The sequence below is a fragment of the Pseudophryne corroboree genome, chromosome 2, assembly GCF_028390025.1.
Source record: "Pseudophryne corroboree isolate aPseCor3 chromosome 2, aPseCor3.hap2, whole genome shotgun sequence".
NCBI classification, from domain to species: Eukaryota; Metazoa; Chordata; class Amphibia; order Anura; family Myobatrachidae; genus Pseudophryne; species Pseudophryne corroboree.
In genome coordinates, this window is record NC_086445.1 from 385,235,283 (window position 1) to 385,250,824 (window position 15,542).

A 15,542-nucleotide genomic window follows, 5' to 3' on the forward strand; every position below is an offset into this window, starting at 1 on the left:
AGAGGAGCCCACTTGCCTGATGGTATTTTTCTTGAGAAGAGCTGCTCGCTGCTGTGACTTGTTGCTGGACTTCTTAGTCTTCTAGAGGTTGAGATTGCTCATTGAAACCTCTTCCTATATGCGTTACCCTGATCGCATATTACAGATGCAGAAATTATGTACATTATTTAATGATAAATGTGTATATGTTCATTTGCTTCTTATGAGGTTATCTTTGTTCTCCTCTATTGTCTGGAAATTATCCTAATTGTATGTTTTGGAGACTTCTTTTATCTGTGGCAGATACTGAGGTGTCTTCATACACCTTTCCTTTTTGTTTCATATTACACGACCCACTAGTAACGATCTCCGTGATGTGTACTTTTTCTTTTGCTGCTTTCTACTTAATTTTCCATTTAGTGTATATAGTGTACCAGATTAAGTAAGGTTTATTTTTTTGTCACAAAATAATTAGTATAAAGTCGCAGATAAAGCAGAACGACATAAAGCAGAGTACATCAGTCCAGTCTTTTGCCTTTTTATCCTAATTTATTATTAGTGTAATCCATGGCTCACTAAATAAGCTATTTGGTGCAATCTGATGGATAGTTGCATGTGAAGACATCATTGGTTATACAGTATGTTTGTAAGATTGTAAATCTCAATACATAATATAGAAAAGTAAGTAATTCTGTAACTGAAAGAAAGCAAGCCATTTTGTTTTGTTTTGCCTTTTTTTACCTAATTTTAGAACATTCGTATTATTAATTTTACAGCATACTACTTTTTCATCTGATGTGAAAGATCTGACTAAAAGAATCCGCACTGTACTTATGGCCACAGCTCAAATGAAGGAGCATGAGAATGACCCTGAGATGCTGGTCGACCTGCAGTACAGCCTGGCCAAATCATATGCCAGCACCCCAGAGCTTCGAAAAACCTGGTTGGATAGCATGGCCAGAATTCATGTGAAACATGGGGATTTGTCAGAGGTAGGAAGCATTTGCCTCTTTGCTGTATTTTATTAGGGAATGTTTATCTTTATTCACTGTGTAGGCTTTTTCTGTAAATCATATCTTTGGACTGTTAATGGCTATGCAAGTTCTAAATATCTCTTTGAAGGTATTTAATTTGTCCATAGACCACTGCATATAGATTAAGGGGTATATGCAATCGCGGTCGAATTGCCGCAAATGTCGAAAAACGGGTTATTTTCGACACAAAAAATATATTCGACAATGCAATACAGTACTTTTCGACAAAAAAACTGACTTTTCAGATTCTAATTTTTGAAATTCGACAGGTGACAAATTCGACATGTCTGCAATGGTAAAAATACGGCTTTTCGACAAAAGTATATTCAATTGAAAAATGTCGATTCGACAACAGTGCTTTTCGACAGTAAATTCGTCAATTTCATTCTGCCTCACTTTGCTGGCGGAATCTAATAAAAAAAAATGAAAACATTTTTTTTGTGTGTTTTTTTTATTGCTAATAGCATATCTATTTATATTAGAAGGGATTAGGTACTTGGTTTGTCTATTAGGGGAGACAGCTATTATTAATATATTTTTTAAAATAATATTTTTTTTAACGGAATAAAAATTGAGAGAGCATGGTTTTCAGTGGGAATGGGTTAAAATTCTGAAAAAAGAATGCGTGGGGTCCCCCCTCCTAAGCATAACCAGCCTTGGGCTCTTTGGGCCGGTCCTGGTTGTAAAAACACCATTGAAGATAATGGAGGGGCTGTGCGATGCGCTGTCTGCCAGCTCAGACGCGCATAGGCAATCAGGAGAGTGCCACGACATGGCGCTCCCTGATTGCCTGAAGGGACCCTCTGTGACAGGAGTCACAGGGGGTCTCAGCATTCGGGGAAAGGGGTCCCATGTGTAAACATGGGACCCCTTTCAGACCGTGGTCCGGGTATGCGGTTTGTTTTTTTTGCCAAGTTCGTGGATTACAAATAATAACAGGACACTGGATTTAGGTGAGTATAATTTTATTTTCAGGTACCCCAGATTCTTGGAGACGTCGACAGATGGAGACGTGGACACAGTCGGCGTGTGAACATAGGTAAGTATGTGTGTGTCGGCATGTATGTAATAAAGTTTTACTTTAAAGGTGTGCGTGTCCTGTTTTTATTTGGGTATTTTTTTTTCAGAAGAACTACAGGTACCAGCGGGCCCGTTTTACCCCCGCATGCTGGTACTTGTGGTTCTCCTAGTACCAGCTTGCGGGGGAGGCTTGCTGGGACTTGTAGTTCTTCTGCAAAAAAACAATATTCTTTGATTTTACACAAGGCTATCAGCCCCCCATCCGCAGTCCATGGATGGGGGGGACAGCCTCGGACTTAACCCCTGGCCCTTGGGTGGCTGGAGGGGGGGGACCCCTTGAATTAAGGGGTCCCCACTCCTCCAGGGTACCCTGGCCAGGGGTGACTAGTTGGAGATTTAAAGCCACGGCCGCAGGGACCGGTATAAAAGTGTACCCCGGCATTATCTCTCCAGCTAGTGGAGCCCGGTTTTGGTTCAAAAAATACGGGGGACCCCTACGCTTTTTGTCCCCCGTATTTTTTGCACCAGGACCGGACGCAGAGCCCGGTGCTGGTTCTAAAAATACGGGGGATCCCCTGTCCATTTTTTCCCCGTATTTTTACAACCTGGACCGGCTCAAAGAGCCCGAGGCTGGTTATGCTTAGGAGGGGGGACCCCATGCAATTTTTTTCTGTGTTTCTTAACCATTTTTGCACAGTCGGAAAAGTCGAATCCAGGACGCACTTATCCGTCAATTGGTCCGTTTTTCGACAGCGGGACTGTCGAATCCGTTTTTTATTGAATATGTCGAATTCCGGCACCCGCGGCCGTAATTCGACGGTCGAATTGTGTCGAATTTAAAAACGGGCGAAAAAAAGCCGCAATTCGCCCGGAATTGCATATACCCCTAAATGCTGCTTATAAACACTGCAATAGACAGGAAAAAAACAGACACCCAACCGACTTTTCAAACATTTGAATCTCCCCCTTTTTTTTATTACGATTCCTCAATAGATGATCGATGTTTGCCTATCATTAATGTCCACCCGATCACATTGGCAGAATGGGGAATTGGGCCGTAGTTGTATGACCCGCATAAGTGTATTTTCCCAGGGTCCAGTCACACCTTAAGCATCATAAAGATAGTTTATACATTACATCTAAAACCATTAATCATCCTAATAGGCTAATTGGAATGGTATCAGGATCCCAGTGCTTGGGATGCAGGCAGTCAGAATACCGACAGCAGCATCCCAAAACCTTCTAGGTAAGTATGCTTACACTAACCTCTCTATCCTTCTACATCAGGGGTGGGGAACCTTCGGTCCTCCAGCTGTTGTTGAACTACACGTACCAGCATGCCTTGCTACAATTTTGCTATTTGGCCATGCTAATACTGTTGCAGGGCATGCTGGGATGTGTAGTTTAACAACAGCTGGAGGGCCGAAGGTTCCCCATCCCTGCTCTACATGCTGCCTGACCCTAACCGTCCCCAGTGGTGCCTAACTCTAAGCCCCCTGCATCCAACCCTTCCCTGCAAGCCTACACCTAACCTCGCTGCCCCATCCCCAAATCCCTTGCCTCGTTCCTCTCAGCAGTCCCGGCATACTTACATTCAGCATCCCGATCCCTGCTTCGCTGTCCCAAGCAGTATCAGGAATCCGGTGCCAGTATTCCGACTGCCAGCCAATTCAGCCAAAAACTGAAAATGAAAGTGGAATATTCTAGGCTATATTTGCTCCCATCGGCCATCTTATTTCAGATGCCTGCTCCTGCTGGCTTTGTATTTTTAGTGGACAGCACACTGCCTCTCTTAAATGAGGCCAGGTCAGATGGACAATTTATTGGTGTCTGCCATATGCTTCTTGCACCTGCTAACTCTTTTGTCAGTCTAGAAGAAAGTTGTACACCGAGAACACCGGTAGCAGATGTAGAGCACACACAGAAGGCAATAGGAGACCAGCAACCATTCAGGTTGGGTTTGAATGATCCTCAGTCTAAGCACATCCACAGTGATATTTCAGAAACACATTTTTGCAAATGAATCCCATTATTTCTCTTACCAGTGTGTAATGTTTTATCGCTTCCACTGTCTTGCAGGCAGCAATGTGCTATGTACACGTGGCTGCTCTGGTAGCAGAGTACCTCATGAGGAAAGGTGAGTGCAGTATCAACAATATGTTCCATTACGTTATCACACTGGAGTTTAGATAGCAGATGCTCTCATCTACAGTACTTAACGAATAGCAATAAATCTGCAAAGTTAAAATTGTAGAGTAAATTACCCCTTTGCAATTGGACAGTGCTCCATCTATTTGTATTTTGACTATTGGTAATACAGTTCAGAAGGTTGCACTTAGTTTTCCGCTTTGCTCCTCATTAGGTCCCACTTTATAAGCCATTTTACAGACCTTTGTAGATGTATTTTCTTATCACTGTTTCACTCCTGCTTGCAGAGAGTTGCACAACTATTTTGACTGCACCTTTATCCTATTTAAGTAAAGTAATTTATTAAAACTCAGTCTGTCTGTCTGTCTGTGTCAGATCAGTGAAAGGACGGTACTTTCTTATAATCTGCAAACATTATGATGGTTAGCCAGTGGTAAAACTAAAGGGGGCTACACTCGGAGAGATCCGTGCTTAAAATATAAGCAATCTGACTAGATTGCTTGAAACATACAGTAGGTCTGCAAACTTGGTTCTCATTACCCCCACACAGTGCTGGTTTTGCAGGTCTCCTCACAGAATCACAAGTTAAATAATTCCTGCGGACCTTTTAAAATGTGTCTGTGAGTAATTAATACACCTGTGCACCTGCTGGGTTACCTGCAAAACATTCACTGTGTGGGGTAATGAGGACCGAGTTTGCAGACCTATGGCTTAGAAGTTGAGCACGGATCTCTCGTGTGTATGCTCCCAGCGCCGCGCATCATTATCGCCGGTGCTAGATTGAGCATGCATGCAGGCTCAATCTAGCAGGTCGCTCACGTCAGCGCTGTGTGAAGTGAGCGCCCCCCTCGCTCAGCACACATCGCACTGTGTGCTGAGCGGGGTGAGAGATTTGTGCTGAGCGGTCTGTGTCAGATCGCTCAGAGCACATCTCTAGGTGTGTACCCATCTTAAGTGTTGGACACACCACTATGTACATATAACTGCGTATAAAAACAAATGGTTTAAACAGGCAATAATGTATTGGTTTTGTTTTTTAAAGAGCTGAAATTGTTTTCAATATTGAAATGCTTAAATATCCATATAAAAATAAAAAACAAATCGCCAGTGCACTGCAGTGAATTCCATATATAAATGAATTAAAAAAAAAATTATTTTCAGGATGCTTTTGTATGTTTACACACAAAAATGCAAAAGTAAGAACTGGTTCAAACAATCGTTAGAATCCTCAATAAAAATTCCTTAATGACTAGCACATTTTTAATCTCTTAGAAGAAAAATTCCCTATCTTGCATTCACTTTACACAATCAGTTTATTCAAATCTTTTATCCCCATTTAACGTGTCGCAAGAGACTATTTATGTGCTGTCCTATTTGCATTGTGATTTCCCAGGGATGTTCAGACAGGGCTGCTCAACCTTCAGAGTCATCACTCCAAATATTGATGAGGAGGCTTCTATGATGGAAGATGTTGGAATGCAGGATGTTCATTTTAACGAGGTACGTTTATGTATCTTCCAGGTGATAAATCATCACTGTTGCCTTACCTGAGATCTCCTGATAAGTTGGCTGTGTAGTTCTTTAAGACACCTTTAACCCCTTCACTGTGGTTGATGAATGTGAGTGGTGGTCAACATATACACATAAACTGCAGATTACTAGATGCGGGGATCTCCTCTTTCAGATTATGTAACCCCCTTAACAGCTATTGTCTGGTGAACACTTCTGATCACTAGACAATATTGTCCAGTGCTATAGAAAAAAAATAGTTTTCCACTGGTGGGGGTAGAGCACAGGTTGGTTAGCAAACCAAGAAAGCACACAAATGGGCAAAACCATGTTGCACTGCAGGTTGGGCAGATGTAACATGGTCAGAGAGAATTAGATTTGGGTGGGTTATATTGTTTGTGTGCAGGGTAAATACTGTCTGCTTTATTTTTACACTACAATTTAGATTTCAGTTTGAACACACCCCACCCAAATCTAACTATCTCGTCACGTGTTACATCTGCCCCACCTGCAGTGCAACATGGTTTGGCCATTTGTGGTTTTTTTGGTTTGCTTATAAACCTGAATAAGGCCCTTTGTGCCCTGTCCCCCCATGCTGGTGCATAAACACTTGGGGGCACTCTGTTTTTAAAGAGAGGGGAGACTCCTCTTTTTAATTAGTACTAACTGTCTGGTAATCACCAAACAATAACTGAAACAGTACATGAAACATACAAATTTTCCACAGATTGGGAGGAGCTAAAACCCATTCCCCCAGGGCCAGATTAAGCCTTAGGGGTGCCCTGGGCGCTTAAAACAGGGGGGCCCCGGTGAAAATGTGGTGGGGGTGGGTATATTAGATTGTGCATACCCCCTAACATGAGCTATTCCAGAAGAGTCCAAATGCTCTCTACCTGGAATTCCCTCTTAATATATGATTGGTGTCACCTGTGTTTAATTTATTTGATAAAAAGGTGTTTCAGCACAGGAAATCCAGGTAGAGAGCATTTTTTACCTACTGGAATGGGTAATGTTGGGAGGTGTGAATTGTGTATATAAAATTTAAACTAATGATGTATGTTAGATTTAAACTGATAGTTTTATGTAATGCCTGGGTTTTGTAATGGCTCCACCTAATTGAAAGACAACTGTTTTATACAGTTTTCTTGTAGTAGAACAAAGACAACTTAACCACTTAACTGACAATTTATTTCGCAAAAACCGCTCCGAAATTGTCAGGTTTTTTTATGAGTGAATTAGGTGAAGAACATGAATTTAACCCTATCCAAAATGATTTTAGTAAAAAAAAAAAAAAGAAAACTTTTTTTCCTTTTAAACAGCGAAACATAGATAGGGAACATTGCGACCATCGGAAACATTGCGACTTTCATTTTGAAAGCCGGGACAGCCTCCAGGTATACAGGGGGTGGCTTGGGGGGTTCATTTACTCTCCCCAGCGGCTGCCATTGTCTGCAGCCGCTGGAGGGGGCGGGGGGGGGGATCCTGCTGTGCTGACCGATCAGCAGTGATCGGCAGCACGGCAATCAGTAGGGGAGAGTGCAGGGAGACAGAGGGGCAGCGGAGGGAATTTTCCCTGCCGCTGCTAACACAGTTTATCTGACTGGTCGCATCCTGCGACCAGGTCAGATAGAGCACTTGCAGGCATGGTCGCATCTGATGGTGTGGTTAAACAACCTTAAAATACACTTAAAAAATATAAAATCTATCATTTTATCTTGTCGCCTGCAAGAATAGTAGCAGCTTCTGTACTACTTACACACTGGGACAGGACTCAGGAGGACTCTGTGTGTGTTTCTCTCTGTCTAGACCCTCATTAGATAACAGGTTACACAGGACCGAGACACCCAGGCGGGAAGGGGGAGAAGCTGGGATCCCGGTGTAACTCACAGCTCTCTTCACCCTCCTTTCTCTTCTCTGGTTGGGAAGCTCCGTAGGTAGCTCGTGAAACCTGATACCCCTGTGTCTCTGCCTGCACTGAATACTGGGAGTAATTCCAAGTTGATCGCAGCAGGAAATTTTTTAGCAGTTGGGCAAAACCATGTGCACTGCAGGTGTGGCAGATATAACATTTGCAGAGAGAGTTAGATTTGGGTGGGTTATTTTGCAGGGTAAATACTGGCTGCTTTATTTTTACACTGCAAATTAGATTGCAGATTGTACACACCACACCCAAATCTAACTCTCTCTGCACATGTTATATCTGCCTCCCCTGCAGTGCACATGGTTTTGCCCAATTGCTAACAGAATTCCTGCTGCGATCAACTTGGAATTACCCCCACTGTCCTGCTCACATTCTGGCTGCCTGATTCTGCTGCTGCATAAGAGGGAAAGCTGATGATGTCAGTGTCCTCCAGCCAGGGGGCCCCTGAAAGAGGGGGGACCAGGGTACAGTATGCTCTGCGCCAACCCCAGCCATTAGGATTTGTGTAAATAAATAAGAAGCAATACAGATTATGTCCATATACACCTAACTTCAAATCATGCCACGGCCATGCCCTGCTTTTTCTTAAACTATGCGTCTTAATGCGCTATACTAATCCTTATTCCACTATTAAAGAATTAAGATGCATAATTCAGGAACAGTATAGGACCTGTTTTTGCCTTTTTACCCAAATTACATTCTTTTTCTTGCATTTTACTGCTTAATTGTCTAACACTGTACTAAGAGGCTAATAGTGTAGTAAGTATTGTGTTTAGGATTAGTATTTTTATTGCACAGGAATTGGTGTAACATAGCAGATTAAGCATAATGATGTGTGGTACAAGTCACTCGTTTACAGTATGAACGTTGTTAGGTTTAGGATATTCAATTAGCTGCAGTAATTTACCTGGGGCTATCCAATTATCCCCGCAGCCGACACTTATCGGGGACCAAATCCCTAATAACCATGCAGTTTTTTCACGGCTGCGAAAACACATACTGTAGGTCCATGACTTCCCATGGGCTAATTGAAAAGCCCCCCCCCAAAAAAAAAAAACAACGCTAAAAACAAACCCGCAGAGAAAAAAAAAAAAAAAAAACATTTCTCTATCGTCCTAGTGGATGCTGGGGTTCCTGAAAGGACCATGGGGAATAGCGGCTCCGCAGGAGACAGGGCACAAAAAGTAAAGCTTTAGGATCAGGTGGTGTGCACTGGCTCCTCCCCCTATGACCCTCCTCCAAGCCTCAGTTAGATTTTTGTGCCCGGCCGAGAAGGGTGCAATCTAGGTGGCTCTCCTAAAGAGCTGCTTAGAAAAGTTTAGCTTAGGTTTTTTATTTTACAGTGAGTCCTGCTGGCAACAGGATCACTGCAACGAGGGACTTAGGGGAGAAGAAGTGAACTCACCTGCGTGCAGGATGGATTGGCTTCTTGGCTACTGGACATTAGCTCCAGAGGGACGATCACAGGTACAGCCTGGATGGTCACCGGAGCCTCGCCGCCGGCCCCCTTGCAGATGCTGAAACGAGAAGAGGTCCAGAATCGGCGGCAGAAGACTCCTCAGTCTTCTTAAGGTAGCGCACAGCACTGCAGCTGTGCGCCATTTTCCTCTCAGCACACTTCACACGGCAGTCACTGAGGGTGCAGGGCGCTGGGAGGGGGGCGCCCTGGGAGGCAAATGAAAACCTTTTTTGGCTAAAAATACCTCACATATAGCCTCCGGGGGCTATATGGAGATATTTAACCCCTGCCAGAATCCGTTAAGAGCGGGAGACGAGGCCGCCGAAAAAGGGGCGGGGCCTATCTCCTCAGCACACAGCGCCATTTTCCCTCACAGAAAGGCTGGAGGGAAGGCTCCCAGGCTCTCCCCTGCACTGCACTACAGAAACAGGGTTAAAACAGAGAGGGGGGGCACTAATTTGGCGTTAGAAATATATAAAAAAGATGCTATAAGGGAAAACACTTATATAAGGTTGTCCCTATATAATTATAGCGTTTTTGGTGTGTGCTGGCAAACTCTCCCTCTGTCTCTCCAAAGGGCTAGTAGGTCCTGTCCTCTGTCAGAGCATTCCCTGTGTGTGTGCTGTGTGTCGGTACGTGTGTGTCGACATGTATGAGGACGATGTTGGTGAGGAGGCGGAGCAATTGCCTGTAATGGTGATGTCACTCTCTAGGGAGTCGACACCGGAATGGATGGCTTATTTAGGGAATTACGTGATAATGTCAACACGCGCCAAGGTCGGTTGACGACATGAGACGGCCGACAAACAATTAGTACCGGTCCAGACGTCTCAAAAACACCGTCAGGGGTTTTAAAACGCCCGTTTACTTTAGTCGGTCGACACAGACAGGGACACTGAATCCAGTGTCGACGGTGAATAAACAAACGTATTCCTTATTAGGGCCACACGTTAAGGGCAATGAAGGAGGTGTTACATATTTCTGATACTACAAGTACCACAAAAGAGGGTATTATGTGGGATGTGAAAAAACTACCGTAGTTTTTCCTGAATCAGATAAATTAAATGAAGTGTGTGATGATGCGTGGGTTCCCCCCGATAGAAAATATGGGCGGTATACCCTTTCCCGCCAGAAGTTAGGGCGCGTTGGGAAACACCCCTTAGGGTGGATAAGGCGCTCACACGCTTATCAGAACAAGTGGCGGTACCGTCTATAGATAGGGCCGTCCTCAAGGAGCCAGCTGACAGGAGGCTGGAAAAATATCATAAATAGTATATACACACATACTGGTGTTATACTGCGACCAGCGATCGCCTCAGCCTGGATGTGCAGAGCTGGGGTGGCTTGGTCGGATTCCCTGACTAAAAATATTGATACCCTTGACAGGGACAGTATTTTATTGACTATAGAGCATTTAAAGGATGTATTTCTATATATGCGAGATGCACAGAGGGATATTTGCACTCTGGCATCAAGAGTAAGTGCGATGTCCATATCTGCCAGAAGATGTTTATGGACACGACAGTGGTCAGGTGATGCAGATTCCAAACGGCACAAAGGTGTATTGCCGTATAAAGGAAGAGGAGTTATTTGGGGTCGGTCCATCGGACCTGGTGGCCACGGCAACTGCTGGAAAATCCACCGTTTTTACCCTAAGTCACATCTCTGCAGAAAAAGACACCGTCTTTTCAGCTTCAGTCCTTTCGTCCCTATAAGAGTCATATCTGCCCAGGGATAGAGGAAAGGGAAGAAGACTGCAGCAGGCAGCCCATTCCCAGGAACAGAAGCGTTCCAACCCTTCTGACAAGCTCTCAGCATGACGCTGAGACCGTACAGGACCCCTGGATCCTACAAGTAGTATCCCAGGGGTACAGTTTGGAATGTCGAGACGTTTCCCCTGCGCAGGCTCCTGAAGGCTGCTTTACCAAGGTCTCCCTCCGACAAGGAGGCAGTATGGGAAAAAATTCACGAGCTGTATTCCCAGCAGGTGATAATTAAATTACCCCTCCTACAACAAGAAAAGGGGTATTATTCCACACTATATTGTGGTACTGAAGCCAGAAGGCTAGGTGAGACCTATTCTAAATCTAAAAAAAAAAAAAAAAAAAATTTGAACACTTACAAAGGTTCAAATCAAGATGGAGTCACTCAGAGCAGTGATAACGAACCGGGAAGAAGGGGACTATCTGGTGTCCCGAGACATCAGGGATGCTTACCTCCATGTCCCAAATTTGCCCTTATCACTAAGGGTACCTCAGGTTCGTGGTACAGAACTGTCACTATCAGTTTCAGACGCTGCCGTTTGGATTGTCTACGGCACCCCGGGTCTTTACCAAGGTAATGGCCGAAATGATGGTTCTTCTTCGAAGAAAAGGCGTCTTAATTATCCCTTACTTGGACGATCTCCTGATAAGGGCAAAGTCCAGGGAACAGTTGGAGGTCGGAGTAGCACTATCTCGGATACTGTTACAACAGCAGGGGTGGATTCTAAAGATTCCAAAATCGCAGCTGATCCCGACAACAAGTCTCCTGTGCTTAGGGATGATTCTGGACACAGTCCAGAAAAAGGTGTTTCTCCCGGAAGAGAAAGCCAGGGAGTTATCCGAGCTAGTCAGGAACCTCCTAAAATCAGTGCATCATTGCACAAGGGCCATGGTAAAAAAATGGTGACTTCCTTCGAAGCAATTCCAGTCGGCAGATTTCATGCAAGAACTTTTCAGTGGGATCTGCTGGACAAATGGTCCGGATCGCATCTTCAGATGCATCAGCGGATAACCCTATATCCAAGGACAAGGGTGTCTCTCCTGTGGTGGTTACAGAGTGCTCATCTTCTAGAGGGCCGCAGATTCGGCATTCAGTTTTGGATGTTGGTGACCACGGAGGCCAGCCCGAGAGGCTGGGGAGCAGTCACACAAGGAAAAAATTTCCAGGGAGTGTGATCAAGTCTGGAGATTTTTCTCCACATAAATATAGCTAAGGGTAAATTTATAATGCTCTAAGCTTAGCAAGACCTCTGCTTCAAGGTCAGCCGGTATTGATCCAGTGGGATAAAACATCACGGCAGTCGCCCACATAAATAGACAGGGCGGCACAAGAAGCAGGAGGGCAGTGGCAAAAACTGCAAGGACTTTTCGCTGGGCGGAAAATCATGTGATAGCACTGTCAGCAGTGTTTCATTCCGGGAATGGAAACTGGGAAGCAGACTTCCTCAGTAGGCACGACCTCCACCCGGCAGAGTGGGAACTTCATGGGGAAGTTTTCCACATAATTGTAAACCGTTGGGAATTACCAAAGGTGGACATGATGGCGTCCCGTCTGAACAAAAAACGGGACAGGTATTGCGCCAGGTTAAGAGACCCTCAGGCAATAGCTGTGGACGTTCTGGTAACACCGTGGGTGTACCAGTCGGTGTATGTGTTCCATCCTCTGCTTTTCATACCTAAGGTACTGAGAATTATAAGACGTAGAGGAGTAAGAACTATACTCATGGCTCCGGATTGGCCAAGAAGGACTTGGTACCCGGAACTTCAAGAGATGCTCACAGAGGACTTATGGCCTCTGCCGCTAAGAAGGGACTTGTTTCAGCAAGTACCATGTCTGTTCCAAGACTTACCGCAGCTGCGTTTGACGGCATGGCGGTGGAACGCCGGATCCGCACAACATTATCACCACATGTGGCGAAAATATGTTGCGTGGTGTGAGGCCAGGAAGGCCCCACGAAGAAATTTCAACTCGGTCGATTCCTGCATTTCTTGCAAACAGGAGTGTCTATGGGCCTCAAATTGGGGTCCATTAAGGTTCAAATTTCGGCCCTGTCGATTTTTCTTCCAGAAAGAAGTGGCTTCAGTTCCTGAAGTCCAGAAGTTTGTCAAGGGAGTATTGCATATACAACCCCCTTTTGTGCCTCCAGTGGCACTGTGGGATTTCAACGTAGTTCTGGGATTCCTCAAAACACATTGGTTTAAAACCAGTCAAATCTGTGGATTTGAAGCATCTCACATGAAAAGTGAACATGCTCTTGGACCTGGCCTGGACCAGGCGAGTGTCAAATTGGTGGGGGGTTTTTTCTCAAAAAAGCCCATATCTGTTTGTCCATTCGGACAGGGCAGAGCTGCGGACTCGTCCCCAGTTCTCTCCCTAAGGTGGTGTCAGTGTTTCACCTGAACCAGCTTATTGTGGTGTCTTGCGCCTACTAGGGACTTGGAGGACTCCAAGTTGCTAGATGTGGTCAGGGCCCTGAAAATATAGGTTCCAGGACGGCTGGAGTCAGGAAAACTGACTTGCTGTTATCCTGTATGCACCCAACAAACTGGGTGCTCTTGCTTTTAAGCAGACTTTTGCTAGTTGGATGTGTAATACAATTCAGCTTGCACATTCTGTGGCAGGCCTGCCACAGCCAAAATATGTAAATGCCCATTCCACAAGGAAGGTGGGCTCATCTTGGGCGGCTGCCCGAGGGGTCTCGGCTTTACAACTTTGCCGAGCGGCTATTTAGTCAGGGGCAAACACGTTTGTAAAATCCTACAAATTTGATACCCTGGCTAAGGAGGACCTGGAGTTCTCTCATTCGGTGCTGCAGAGTCATCCGCACTCTCCCGCCCATTTGGGAGCTTTGGTATAATCCCCATGGTCCTTTCAGGAACCCCAGCATCCACTAGGACGATAGAGAAAATAAGAATTTACTTACCGATAATTCTATTTCTCGGAGTCCGTAGTGGATGCTGGGCGCCCATCCCAAATGCGGATTATCTGCATTACTTGTACATAGTTACAAAAATCGGGTTATTATTGTTGTGAGCCATCTTTTCAGAGGCTCCGCTGTTATCATACTGTTAACTGGGTTCAGATCACAGGTTGTACAGTGTGATTGGTGTGGCTGGTATGAGTCTTACCCGGGATTCATAAATCCTTCCTTATTGTGTACGCTCGTCCGGGCACAGTACCTAACTGAGGCTTGGAGGAGGGTCATAGGGGGAGGAGCCAGTGCACACCACCTGATCCTAAAGCTTTACTTTTTGTGCCCTGTCTCCTGCGGAGCCGCTATTCCCCATGGTCCTTTCAGGAACCCCAGCATCCACTACGGACTCCGAGAAATAGAATTATCGGTAAGTAAATTCTTATTTTTTCATGCCTGAATTTCCCCATTAATTTGCTCCTTTATACAATTATTTTCCTACAGAAAATACTTATCCTAGATATAGTATATATGATATATTTACCTCAGTGGTTCCCAAACATTTTTTAATCACGCCGTCATAGATTAGTAAAAAAAAAATTCATGGCACACCTAGGCGAAAAGTTTTTTACTAAGAAATTTAGAAAGAAATATTAAATAAAGTATATTGTGCTTATAGGTCATCCTTAGGTTCAGTTGCATGGTAAGGGATGAGATTTGCTGCTTTTTGTCCACATTTTTCTATGGTTGACAGAAACCAGCACTAAATTTTTCTTATCACATTGACCATAAGCAATTTGAACTGGTTCTGGACCACCAATCCAAGGCACCCCTGCAAGTGCTCTGAGGCACCCCAGGGTGCCTAGGCACAGTTTTGGAACCTCTTATTTAGCTACTTAATACAGTATTATTACATTACTAGTTACCAGCCCATCAAAATGAAGGAACAACATAACAGTAATGTCAGCGCCGGCGACTGTGTGCGCTCGAATGGAGCAACAATTGAATTGCTCGGTTGGGTGCCATCTAGTGACTGCCAGCGCACAGATTACTTGAATTTTCCCCATAGAGGTGAGGAGCAGCGTTGGAGGGGTATTCAATTGGCTCTGGTAATCTCAGAGCTGTTGAATTCGCCCCCCTTCCTATTTAATTGCGGGCCGTTTTCAAGGCATTTTCACCAGTACTTTTCACCTTTTTTAAAAAAAAAAAAGGCATTGGCGAAAAATGCCTCAAAATCAGACAAAACTACCTGCGTTTTTGCCGGCGCAGGTGAGAAAACGTTGATTCGCCGATCCACGTGTTTTTCGCTCCTGCTGAATTTTTCGCCTAGGCGAAAAAAACGGCCCTGCTATTAAATAGGGCGAATACCAATTCACCCTAAAAATAGCAAAAAAAAAGTCAATTTTTTTTCGCCTAGGCGTAAAAACTGACCTAACTGAATACCCACCTTAGCATTTTATTATATAGGATTATATGGGAATTAAGTTGCAAAATTTGGGAATGAGTACTCAAGCACAGAAATCACTACCTGTGGTCCAAGTGTCTAAAGGCCCATACATACTACAAGATATTTTCCATAGATATGAGCGATAGCGACGGTTGTGAACGTTCAGATCGTTCTAGTATGTACACAGAAAGCGATGAACGATGCGCGCACCTGTGGTCGTTGGAAGTAGGTTGTCAGTCGTCCATCAATATCGTTTGTCATGGAGTTCAAGGGAAATTGCTCATCTTCCACATTGTTCATCTTTCAATTCTTCTAGTGTGTACGGGCCTTAAGTCACTCCAGGCATCTTG

At 44.5% G+C, this 15,542-nt stretch overlaps 1 protein-coding gene across 14 annotated transcripts in view; it reads left to right on the plus strand.

Annotated features, from left to right (window-relative positions):
- Positions 1–15,542, plus strand: part of DOCK9 (dedicator of cytokinesis 9) — a 513,264-nt gene that overhangs the window by 455,921 nt on the left and 41,801 nt on the right. For all 14 annotated transcript variants that reach the window (XM_063953262.1, XM_063953265.1, XM_063953272.1 and 11 more), the window contains 3 exons: positions 756–971; positions 4,113–4,170; positions 5,575–5,681. In XM_063953262.1, coding sequence (XP_063809332.1) covers positions 756–971; positions 4,113–4,170; positions 5,575–5,681 — 381 coding nt within the window. The remainder of the gene's footprint in view (positions 1–755; positions 972–4,112; positions 4,171–5,574; positions 5,682–15,542) is intronic.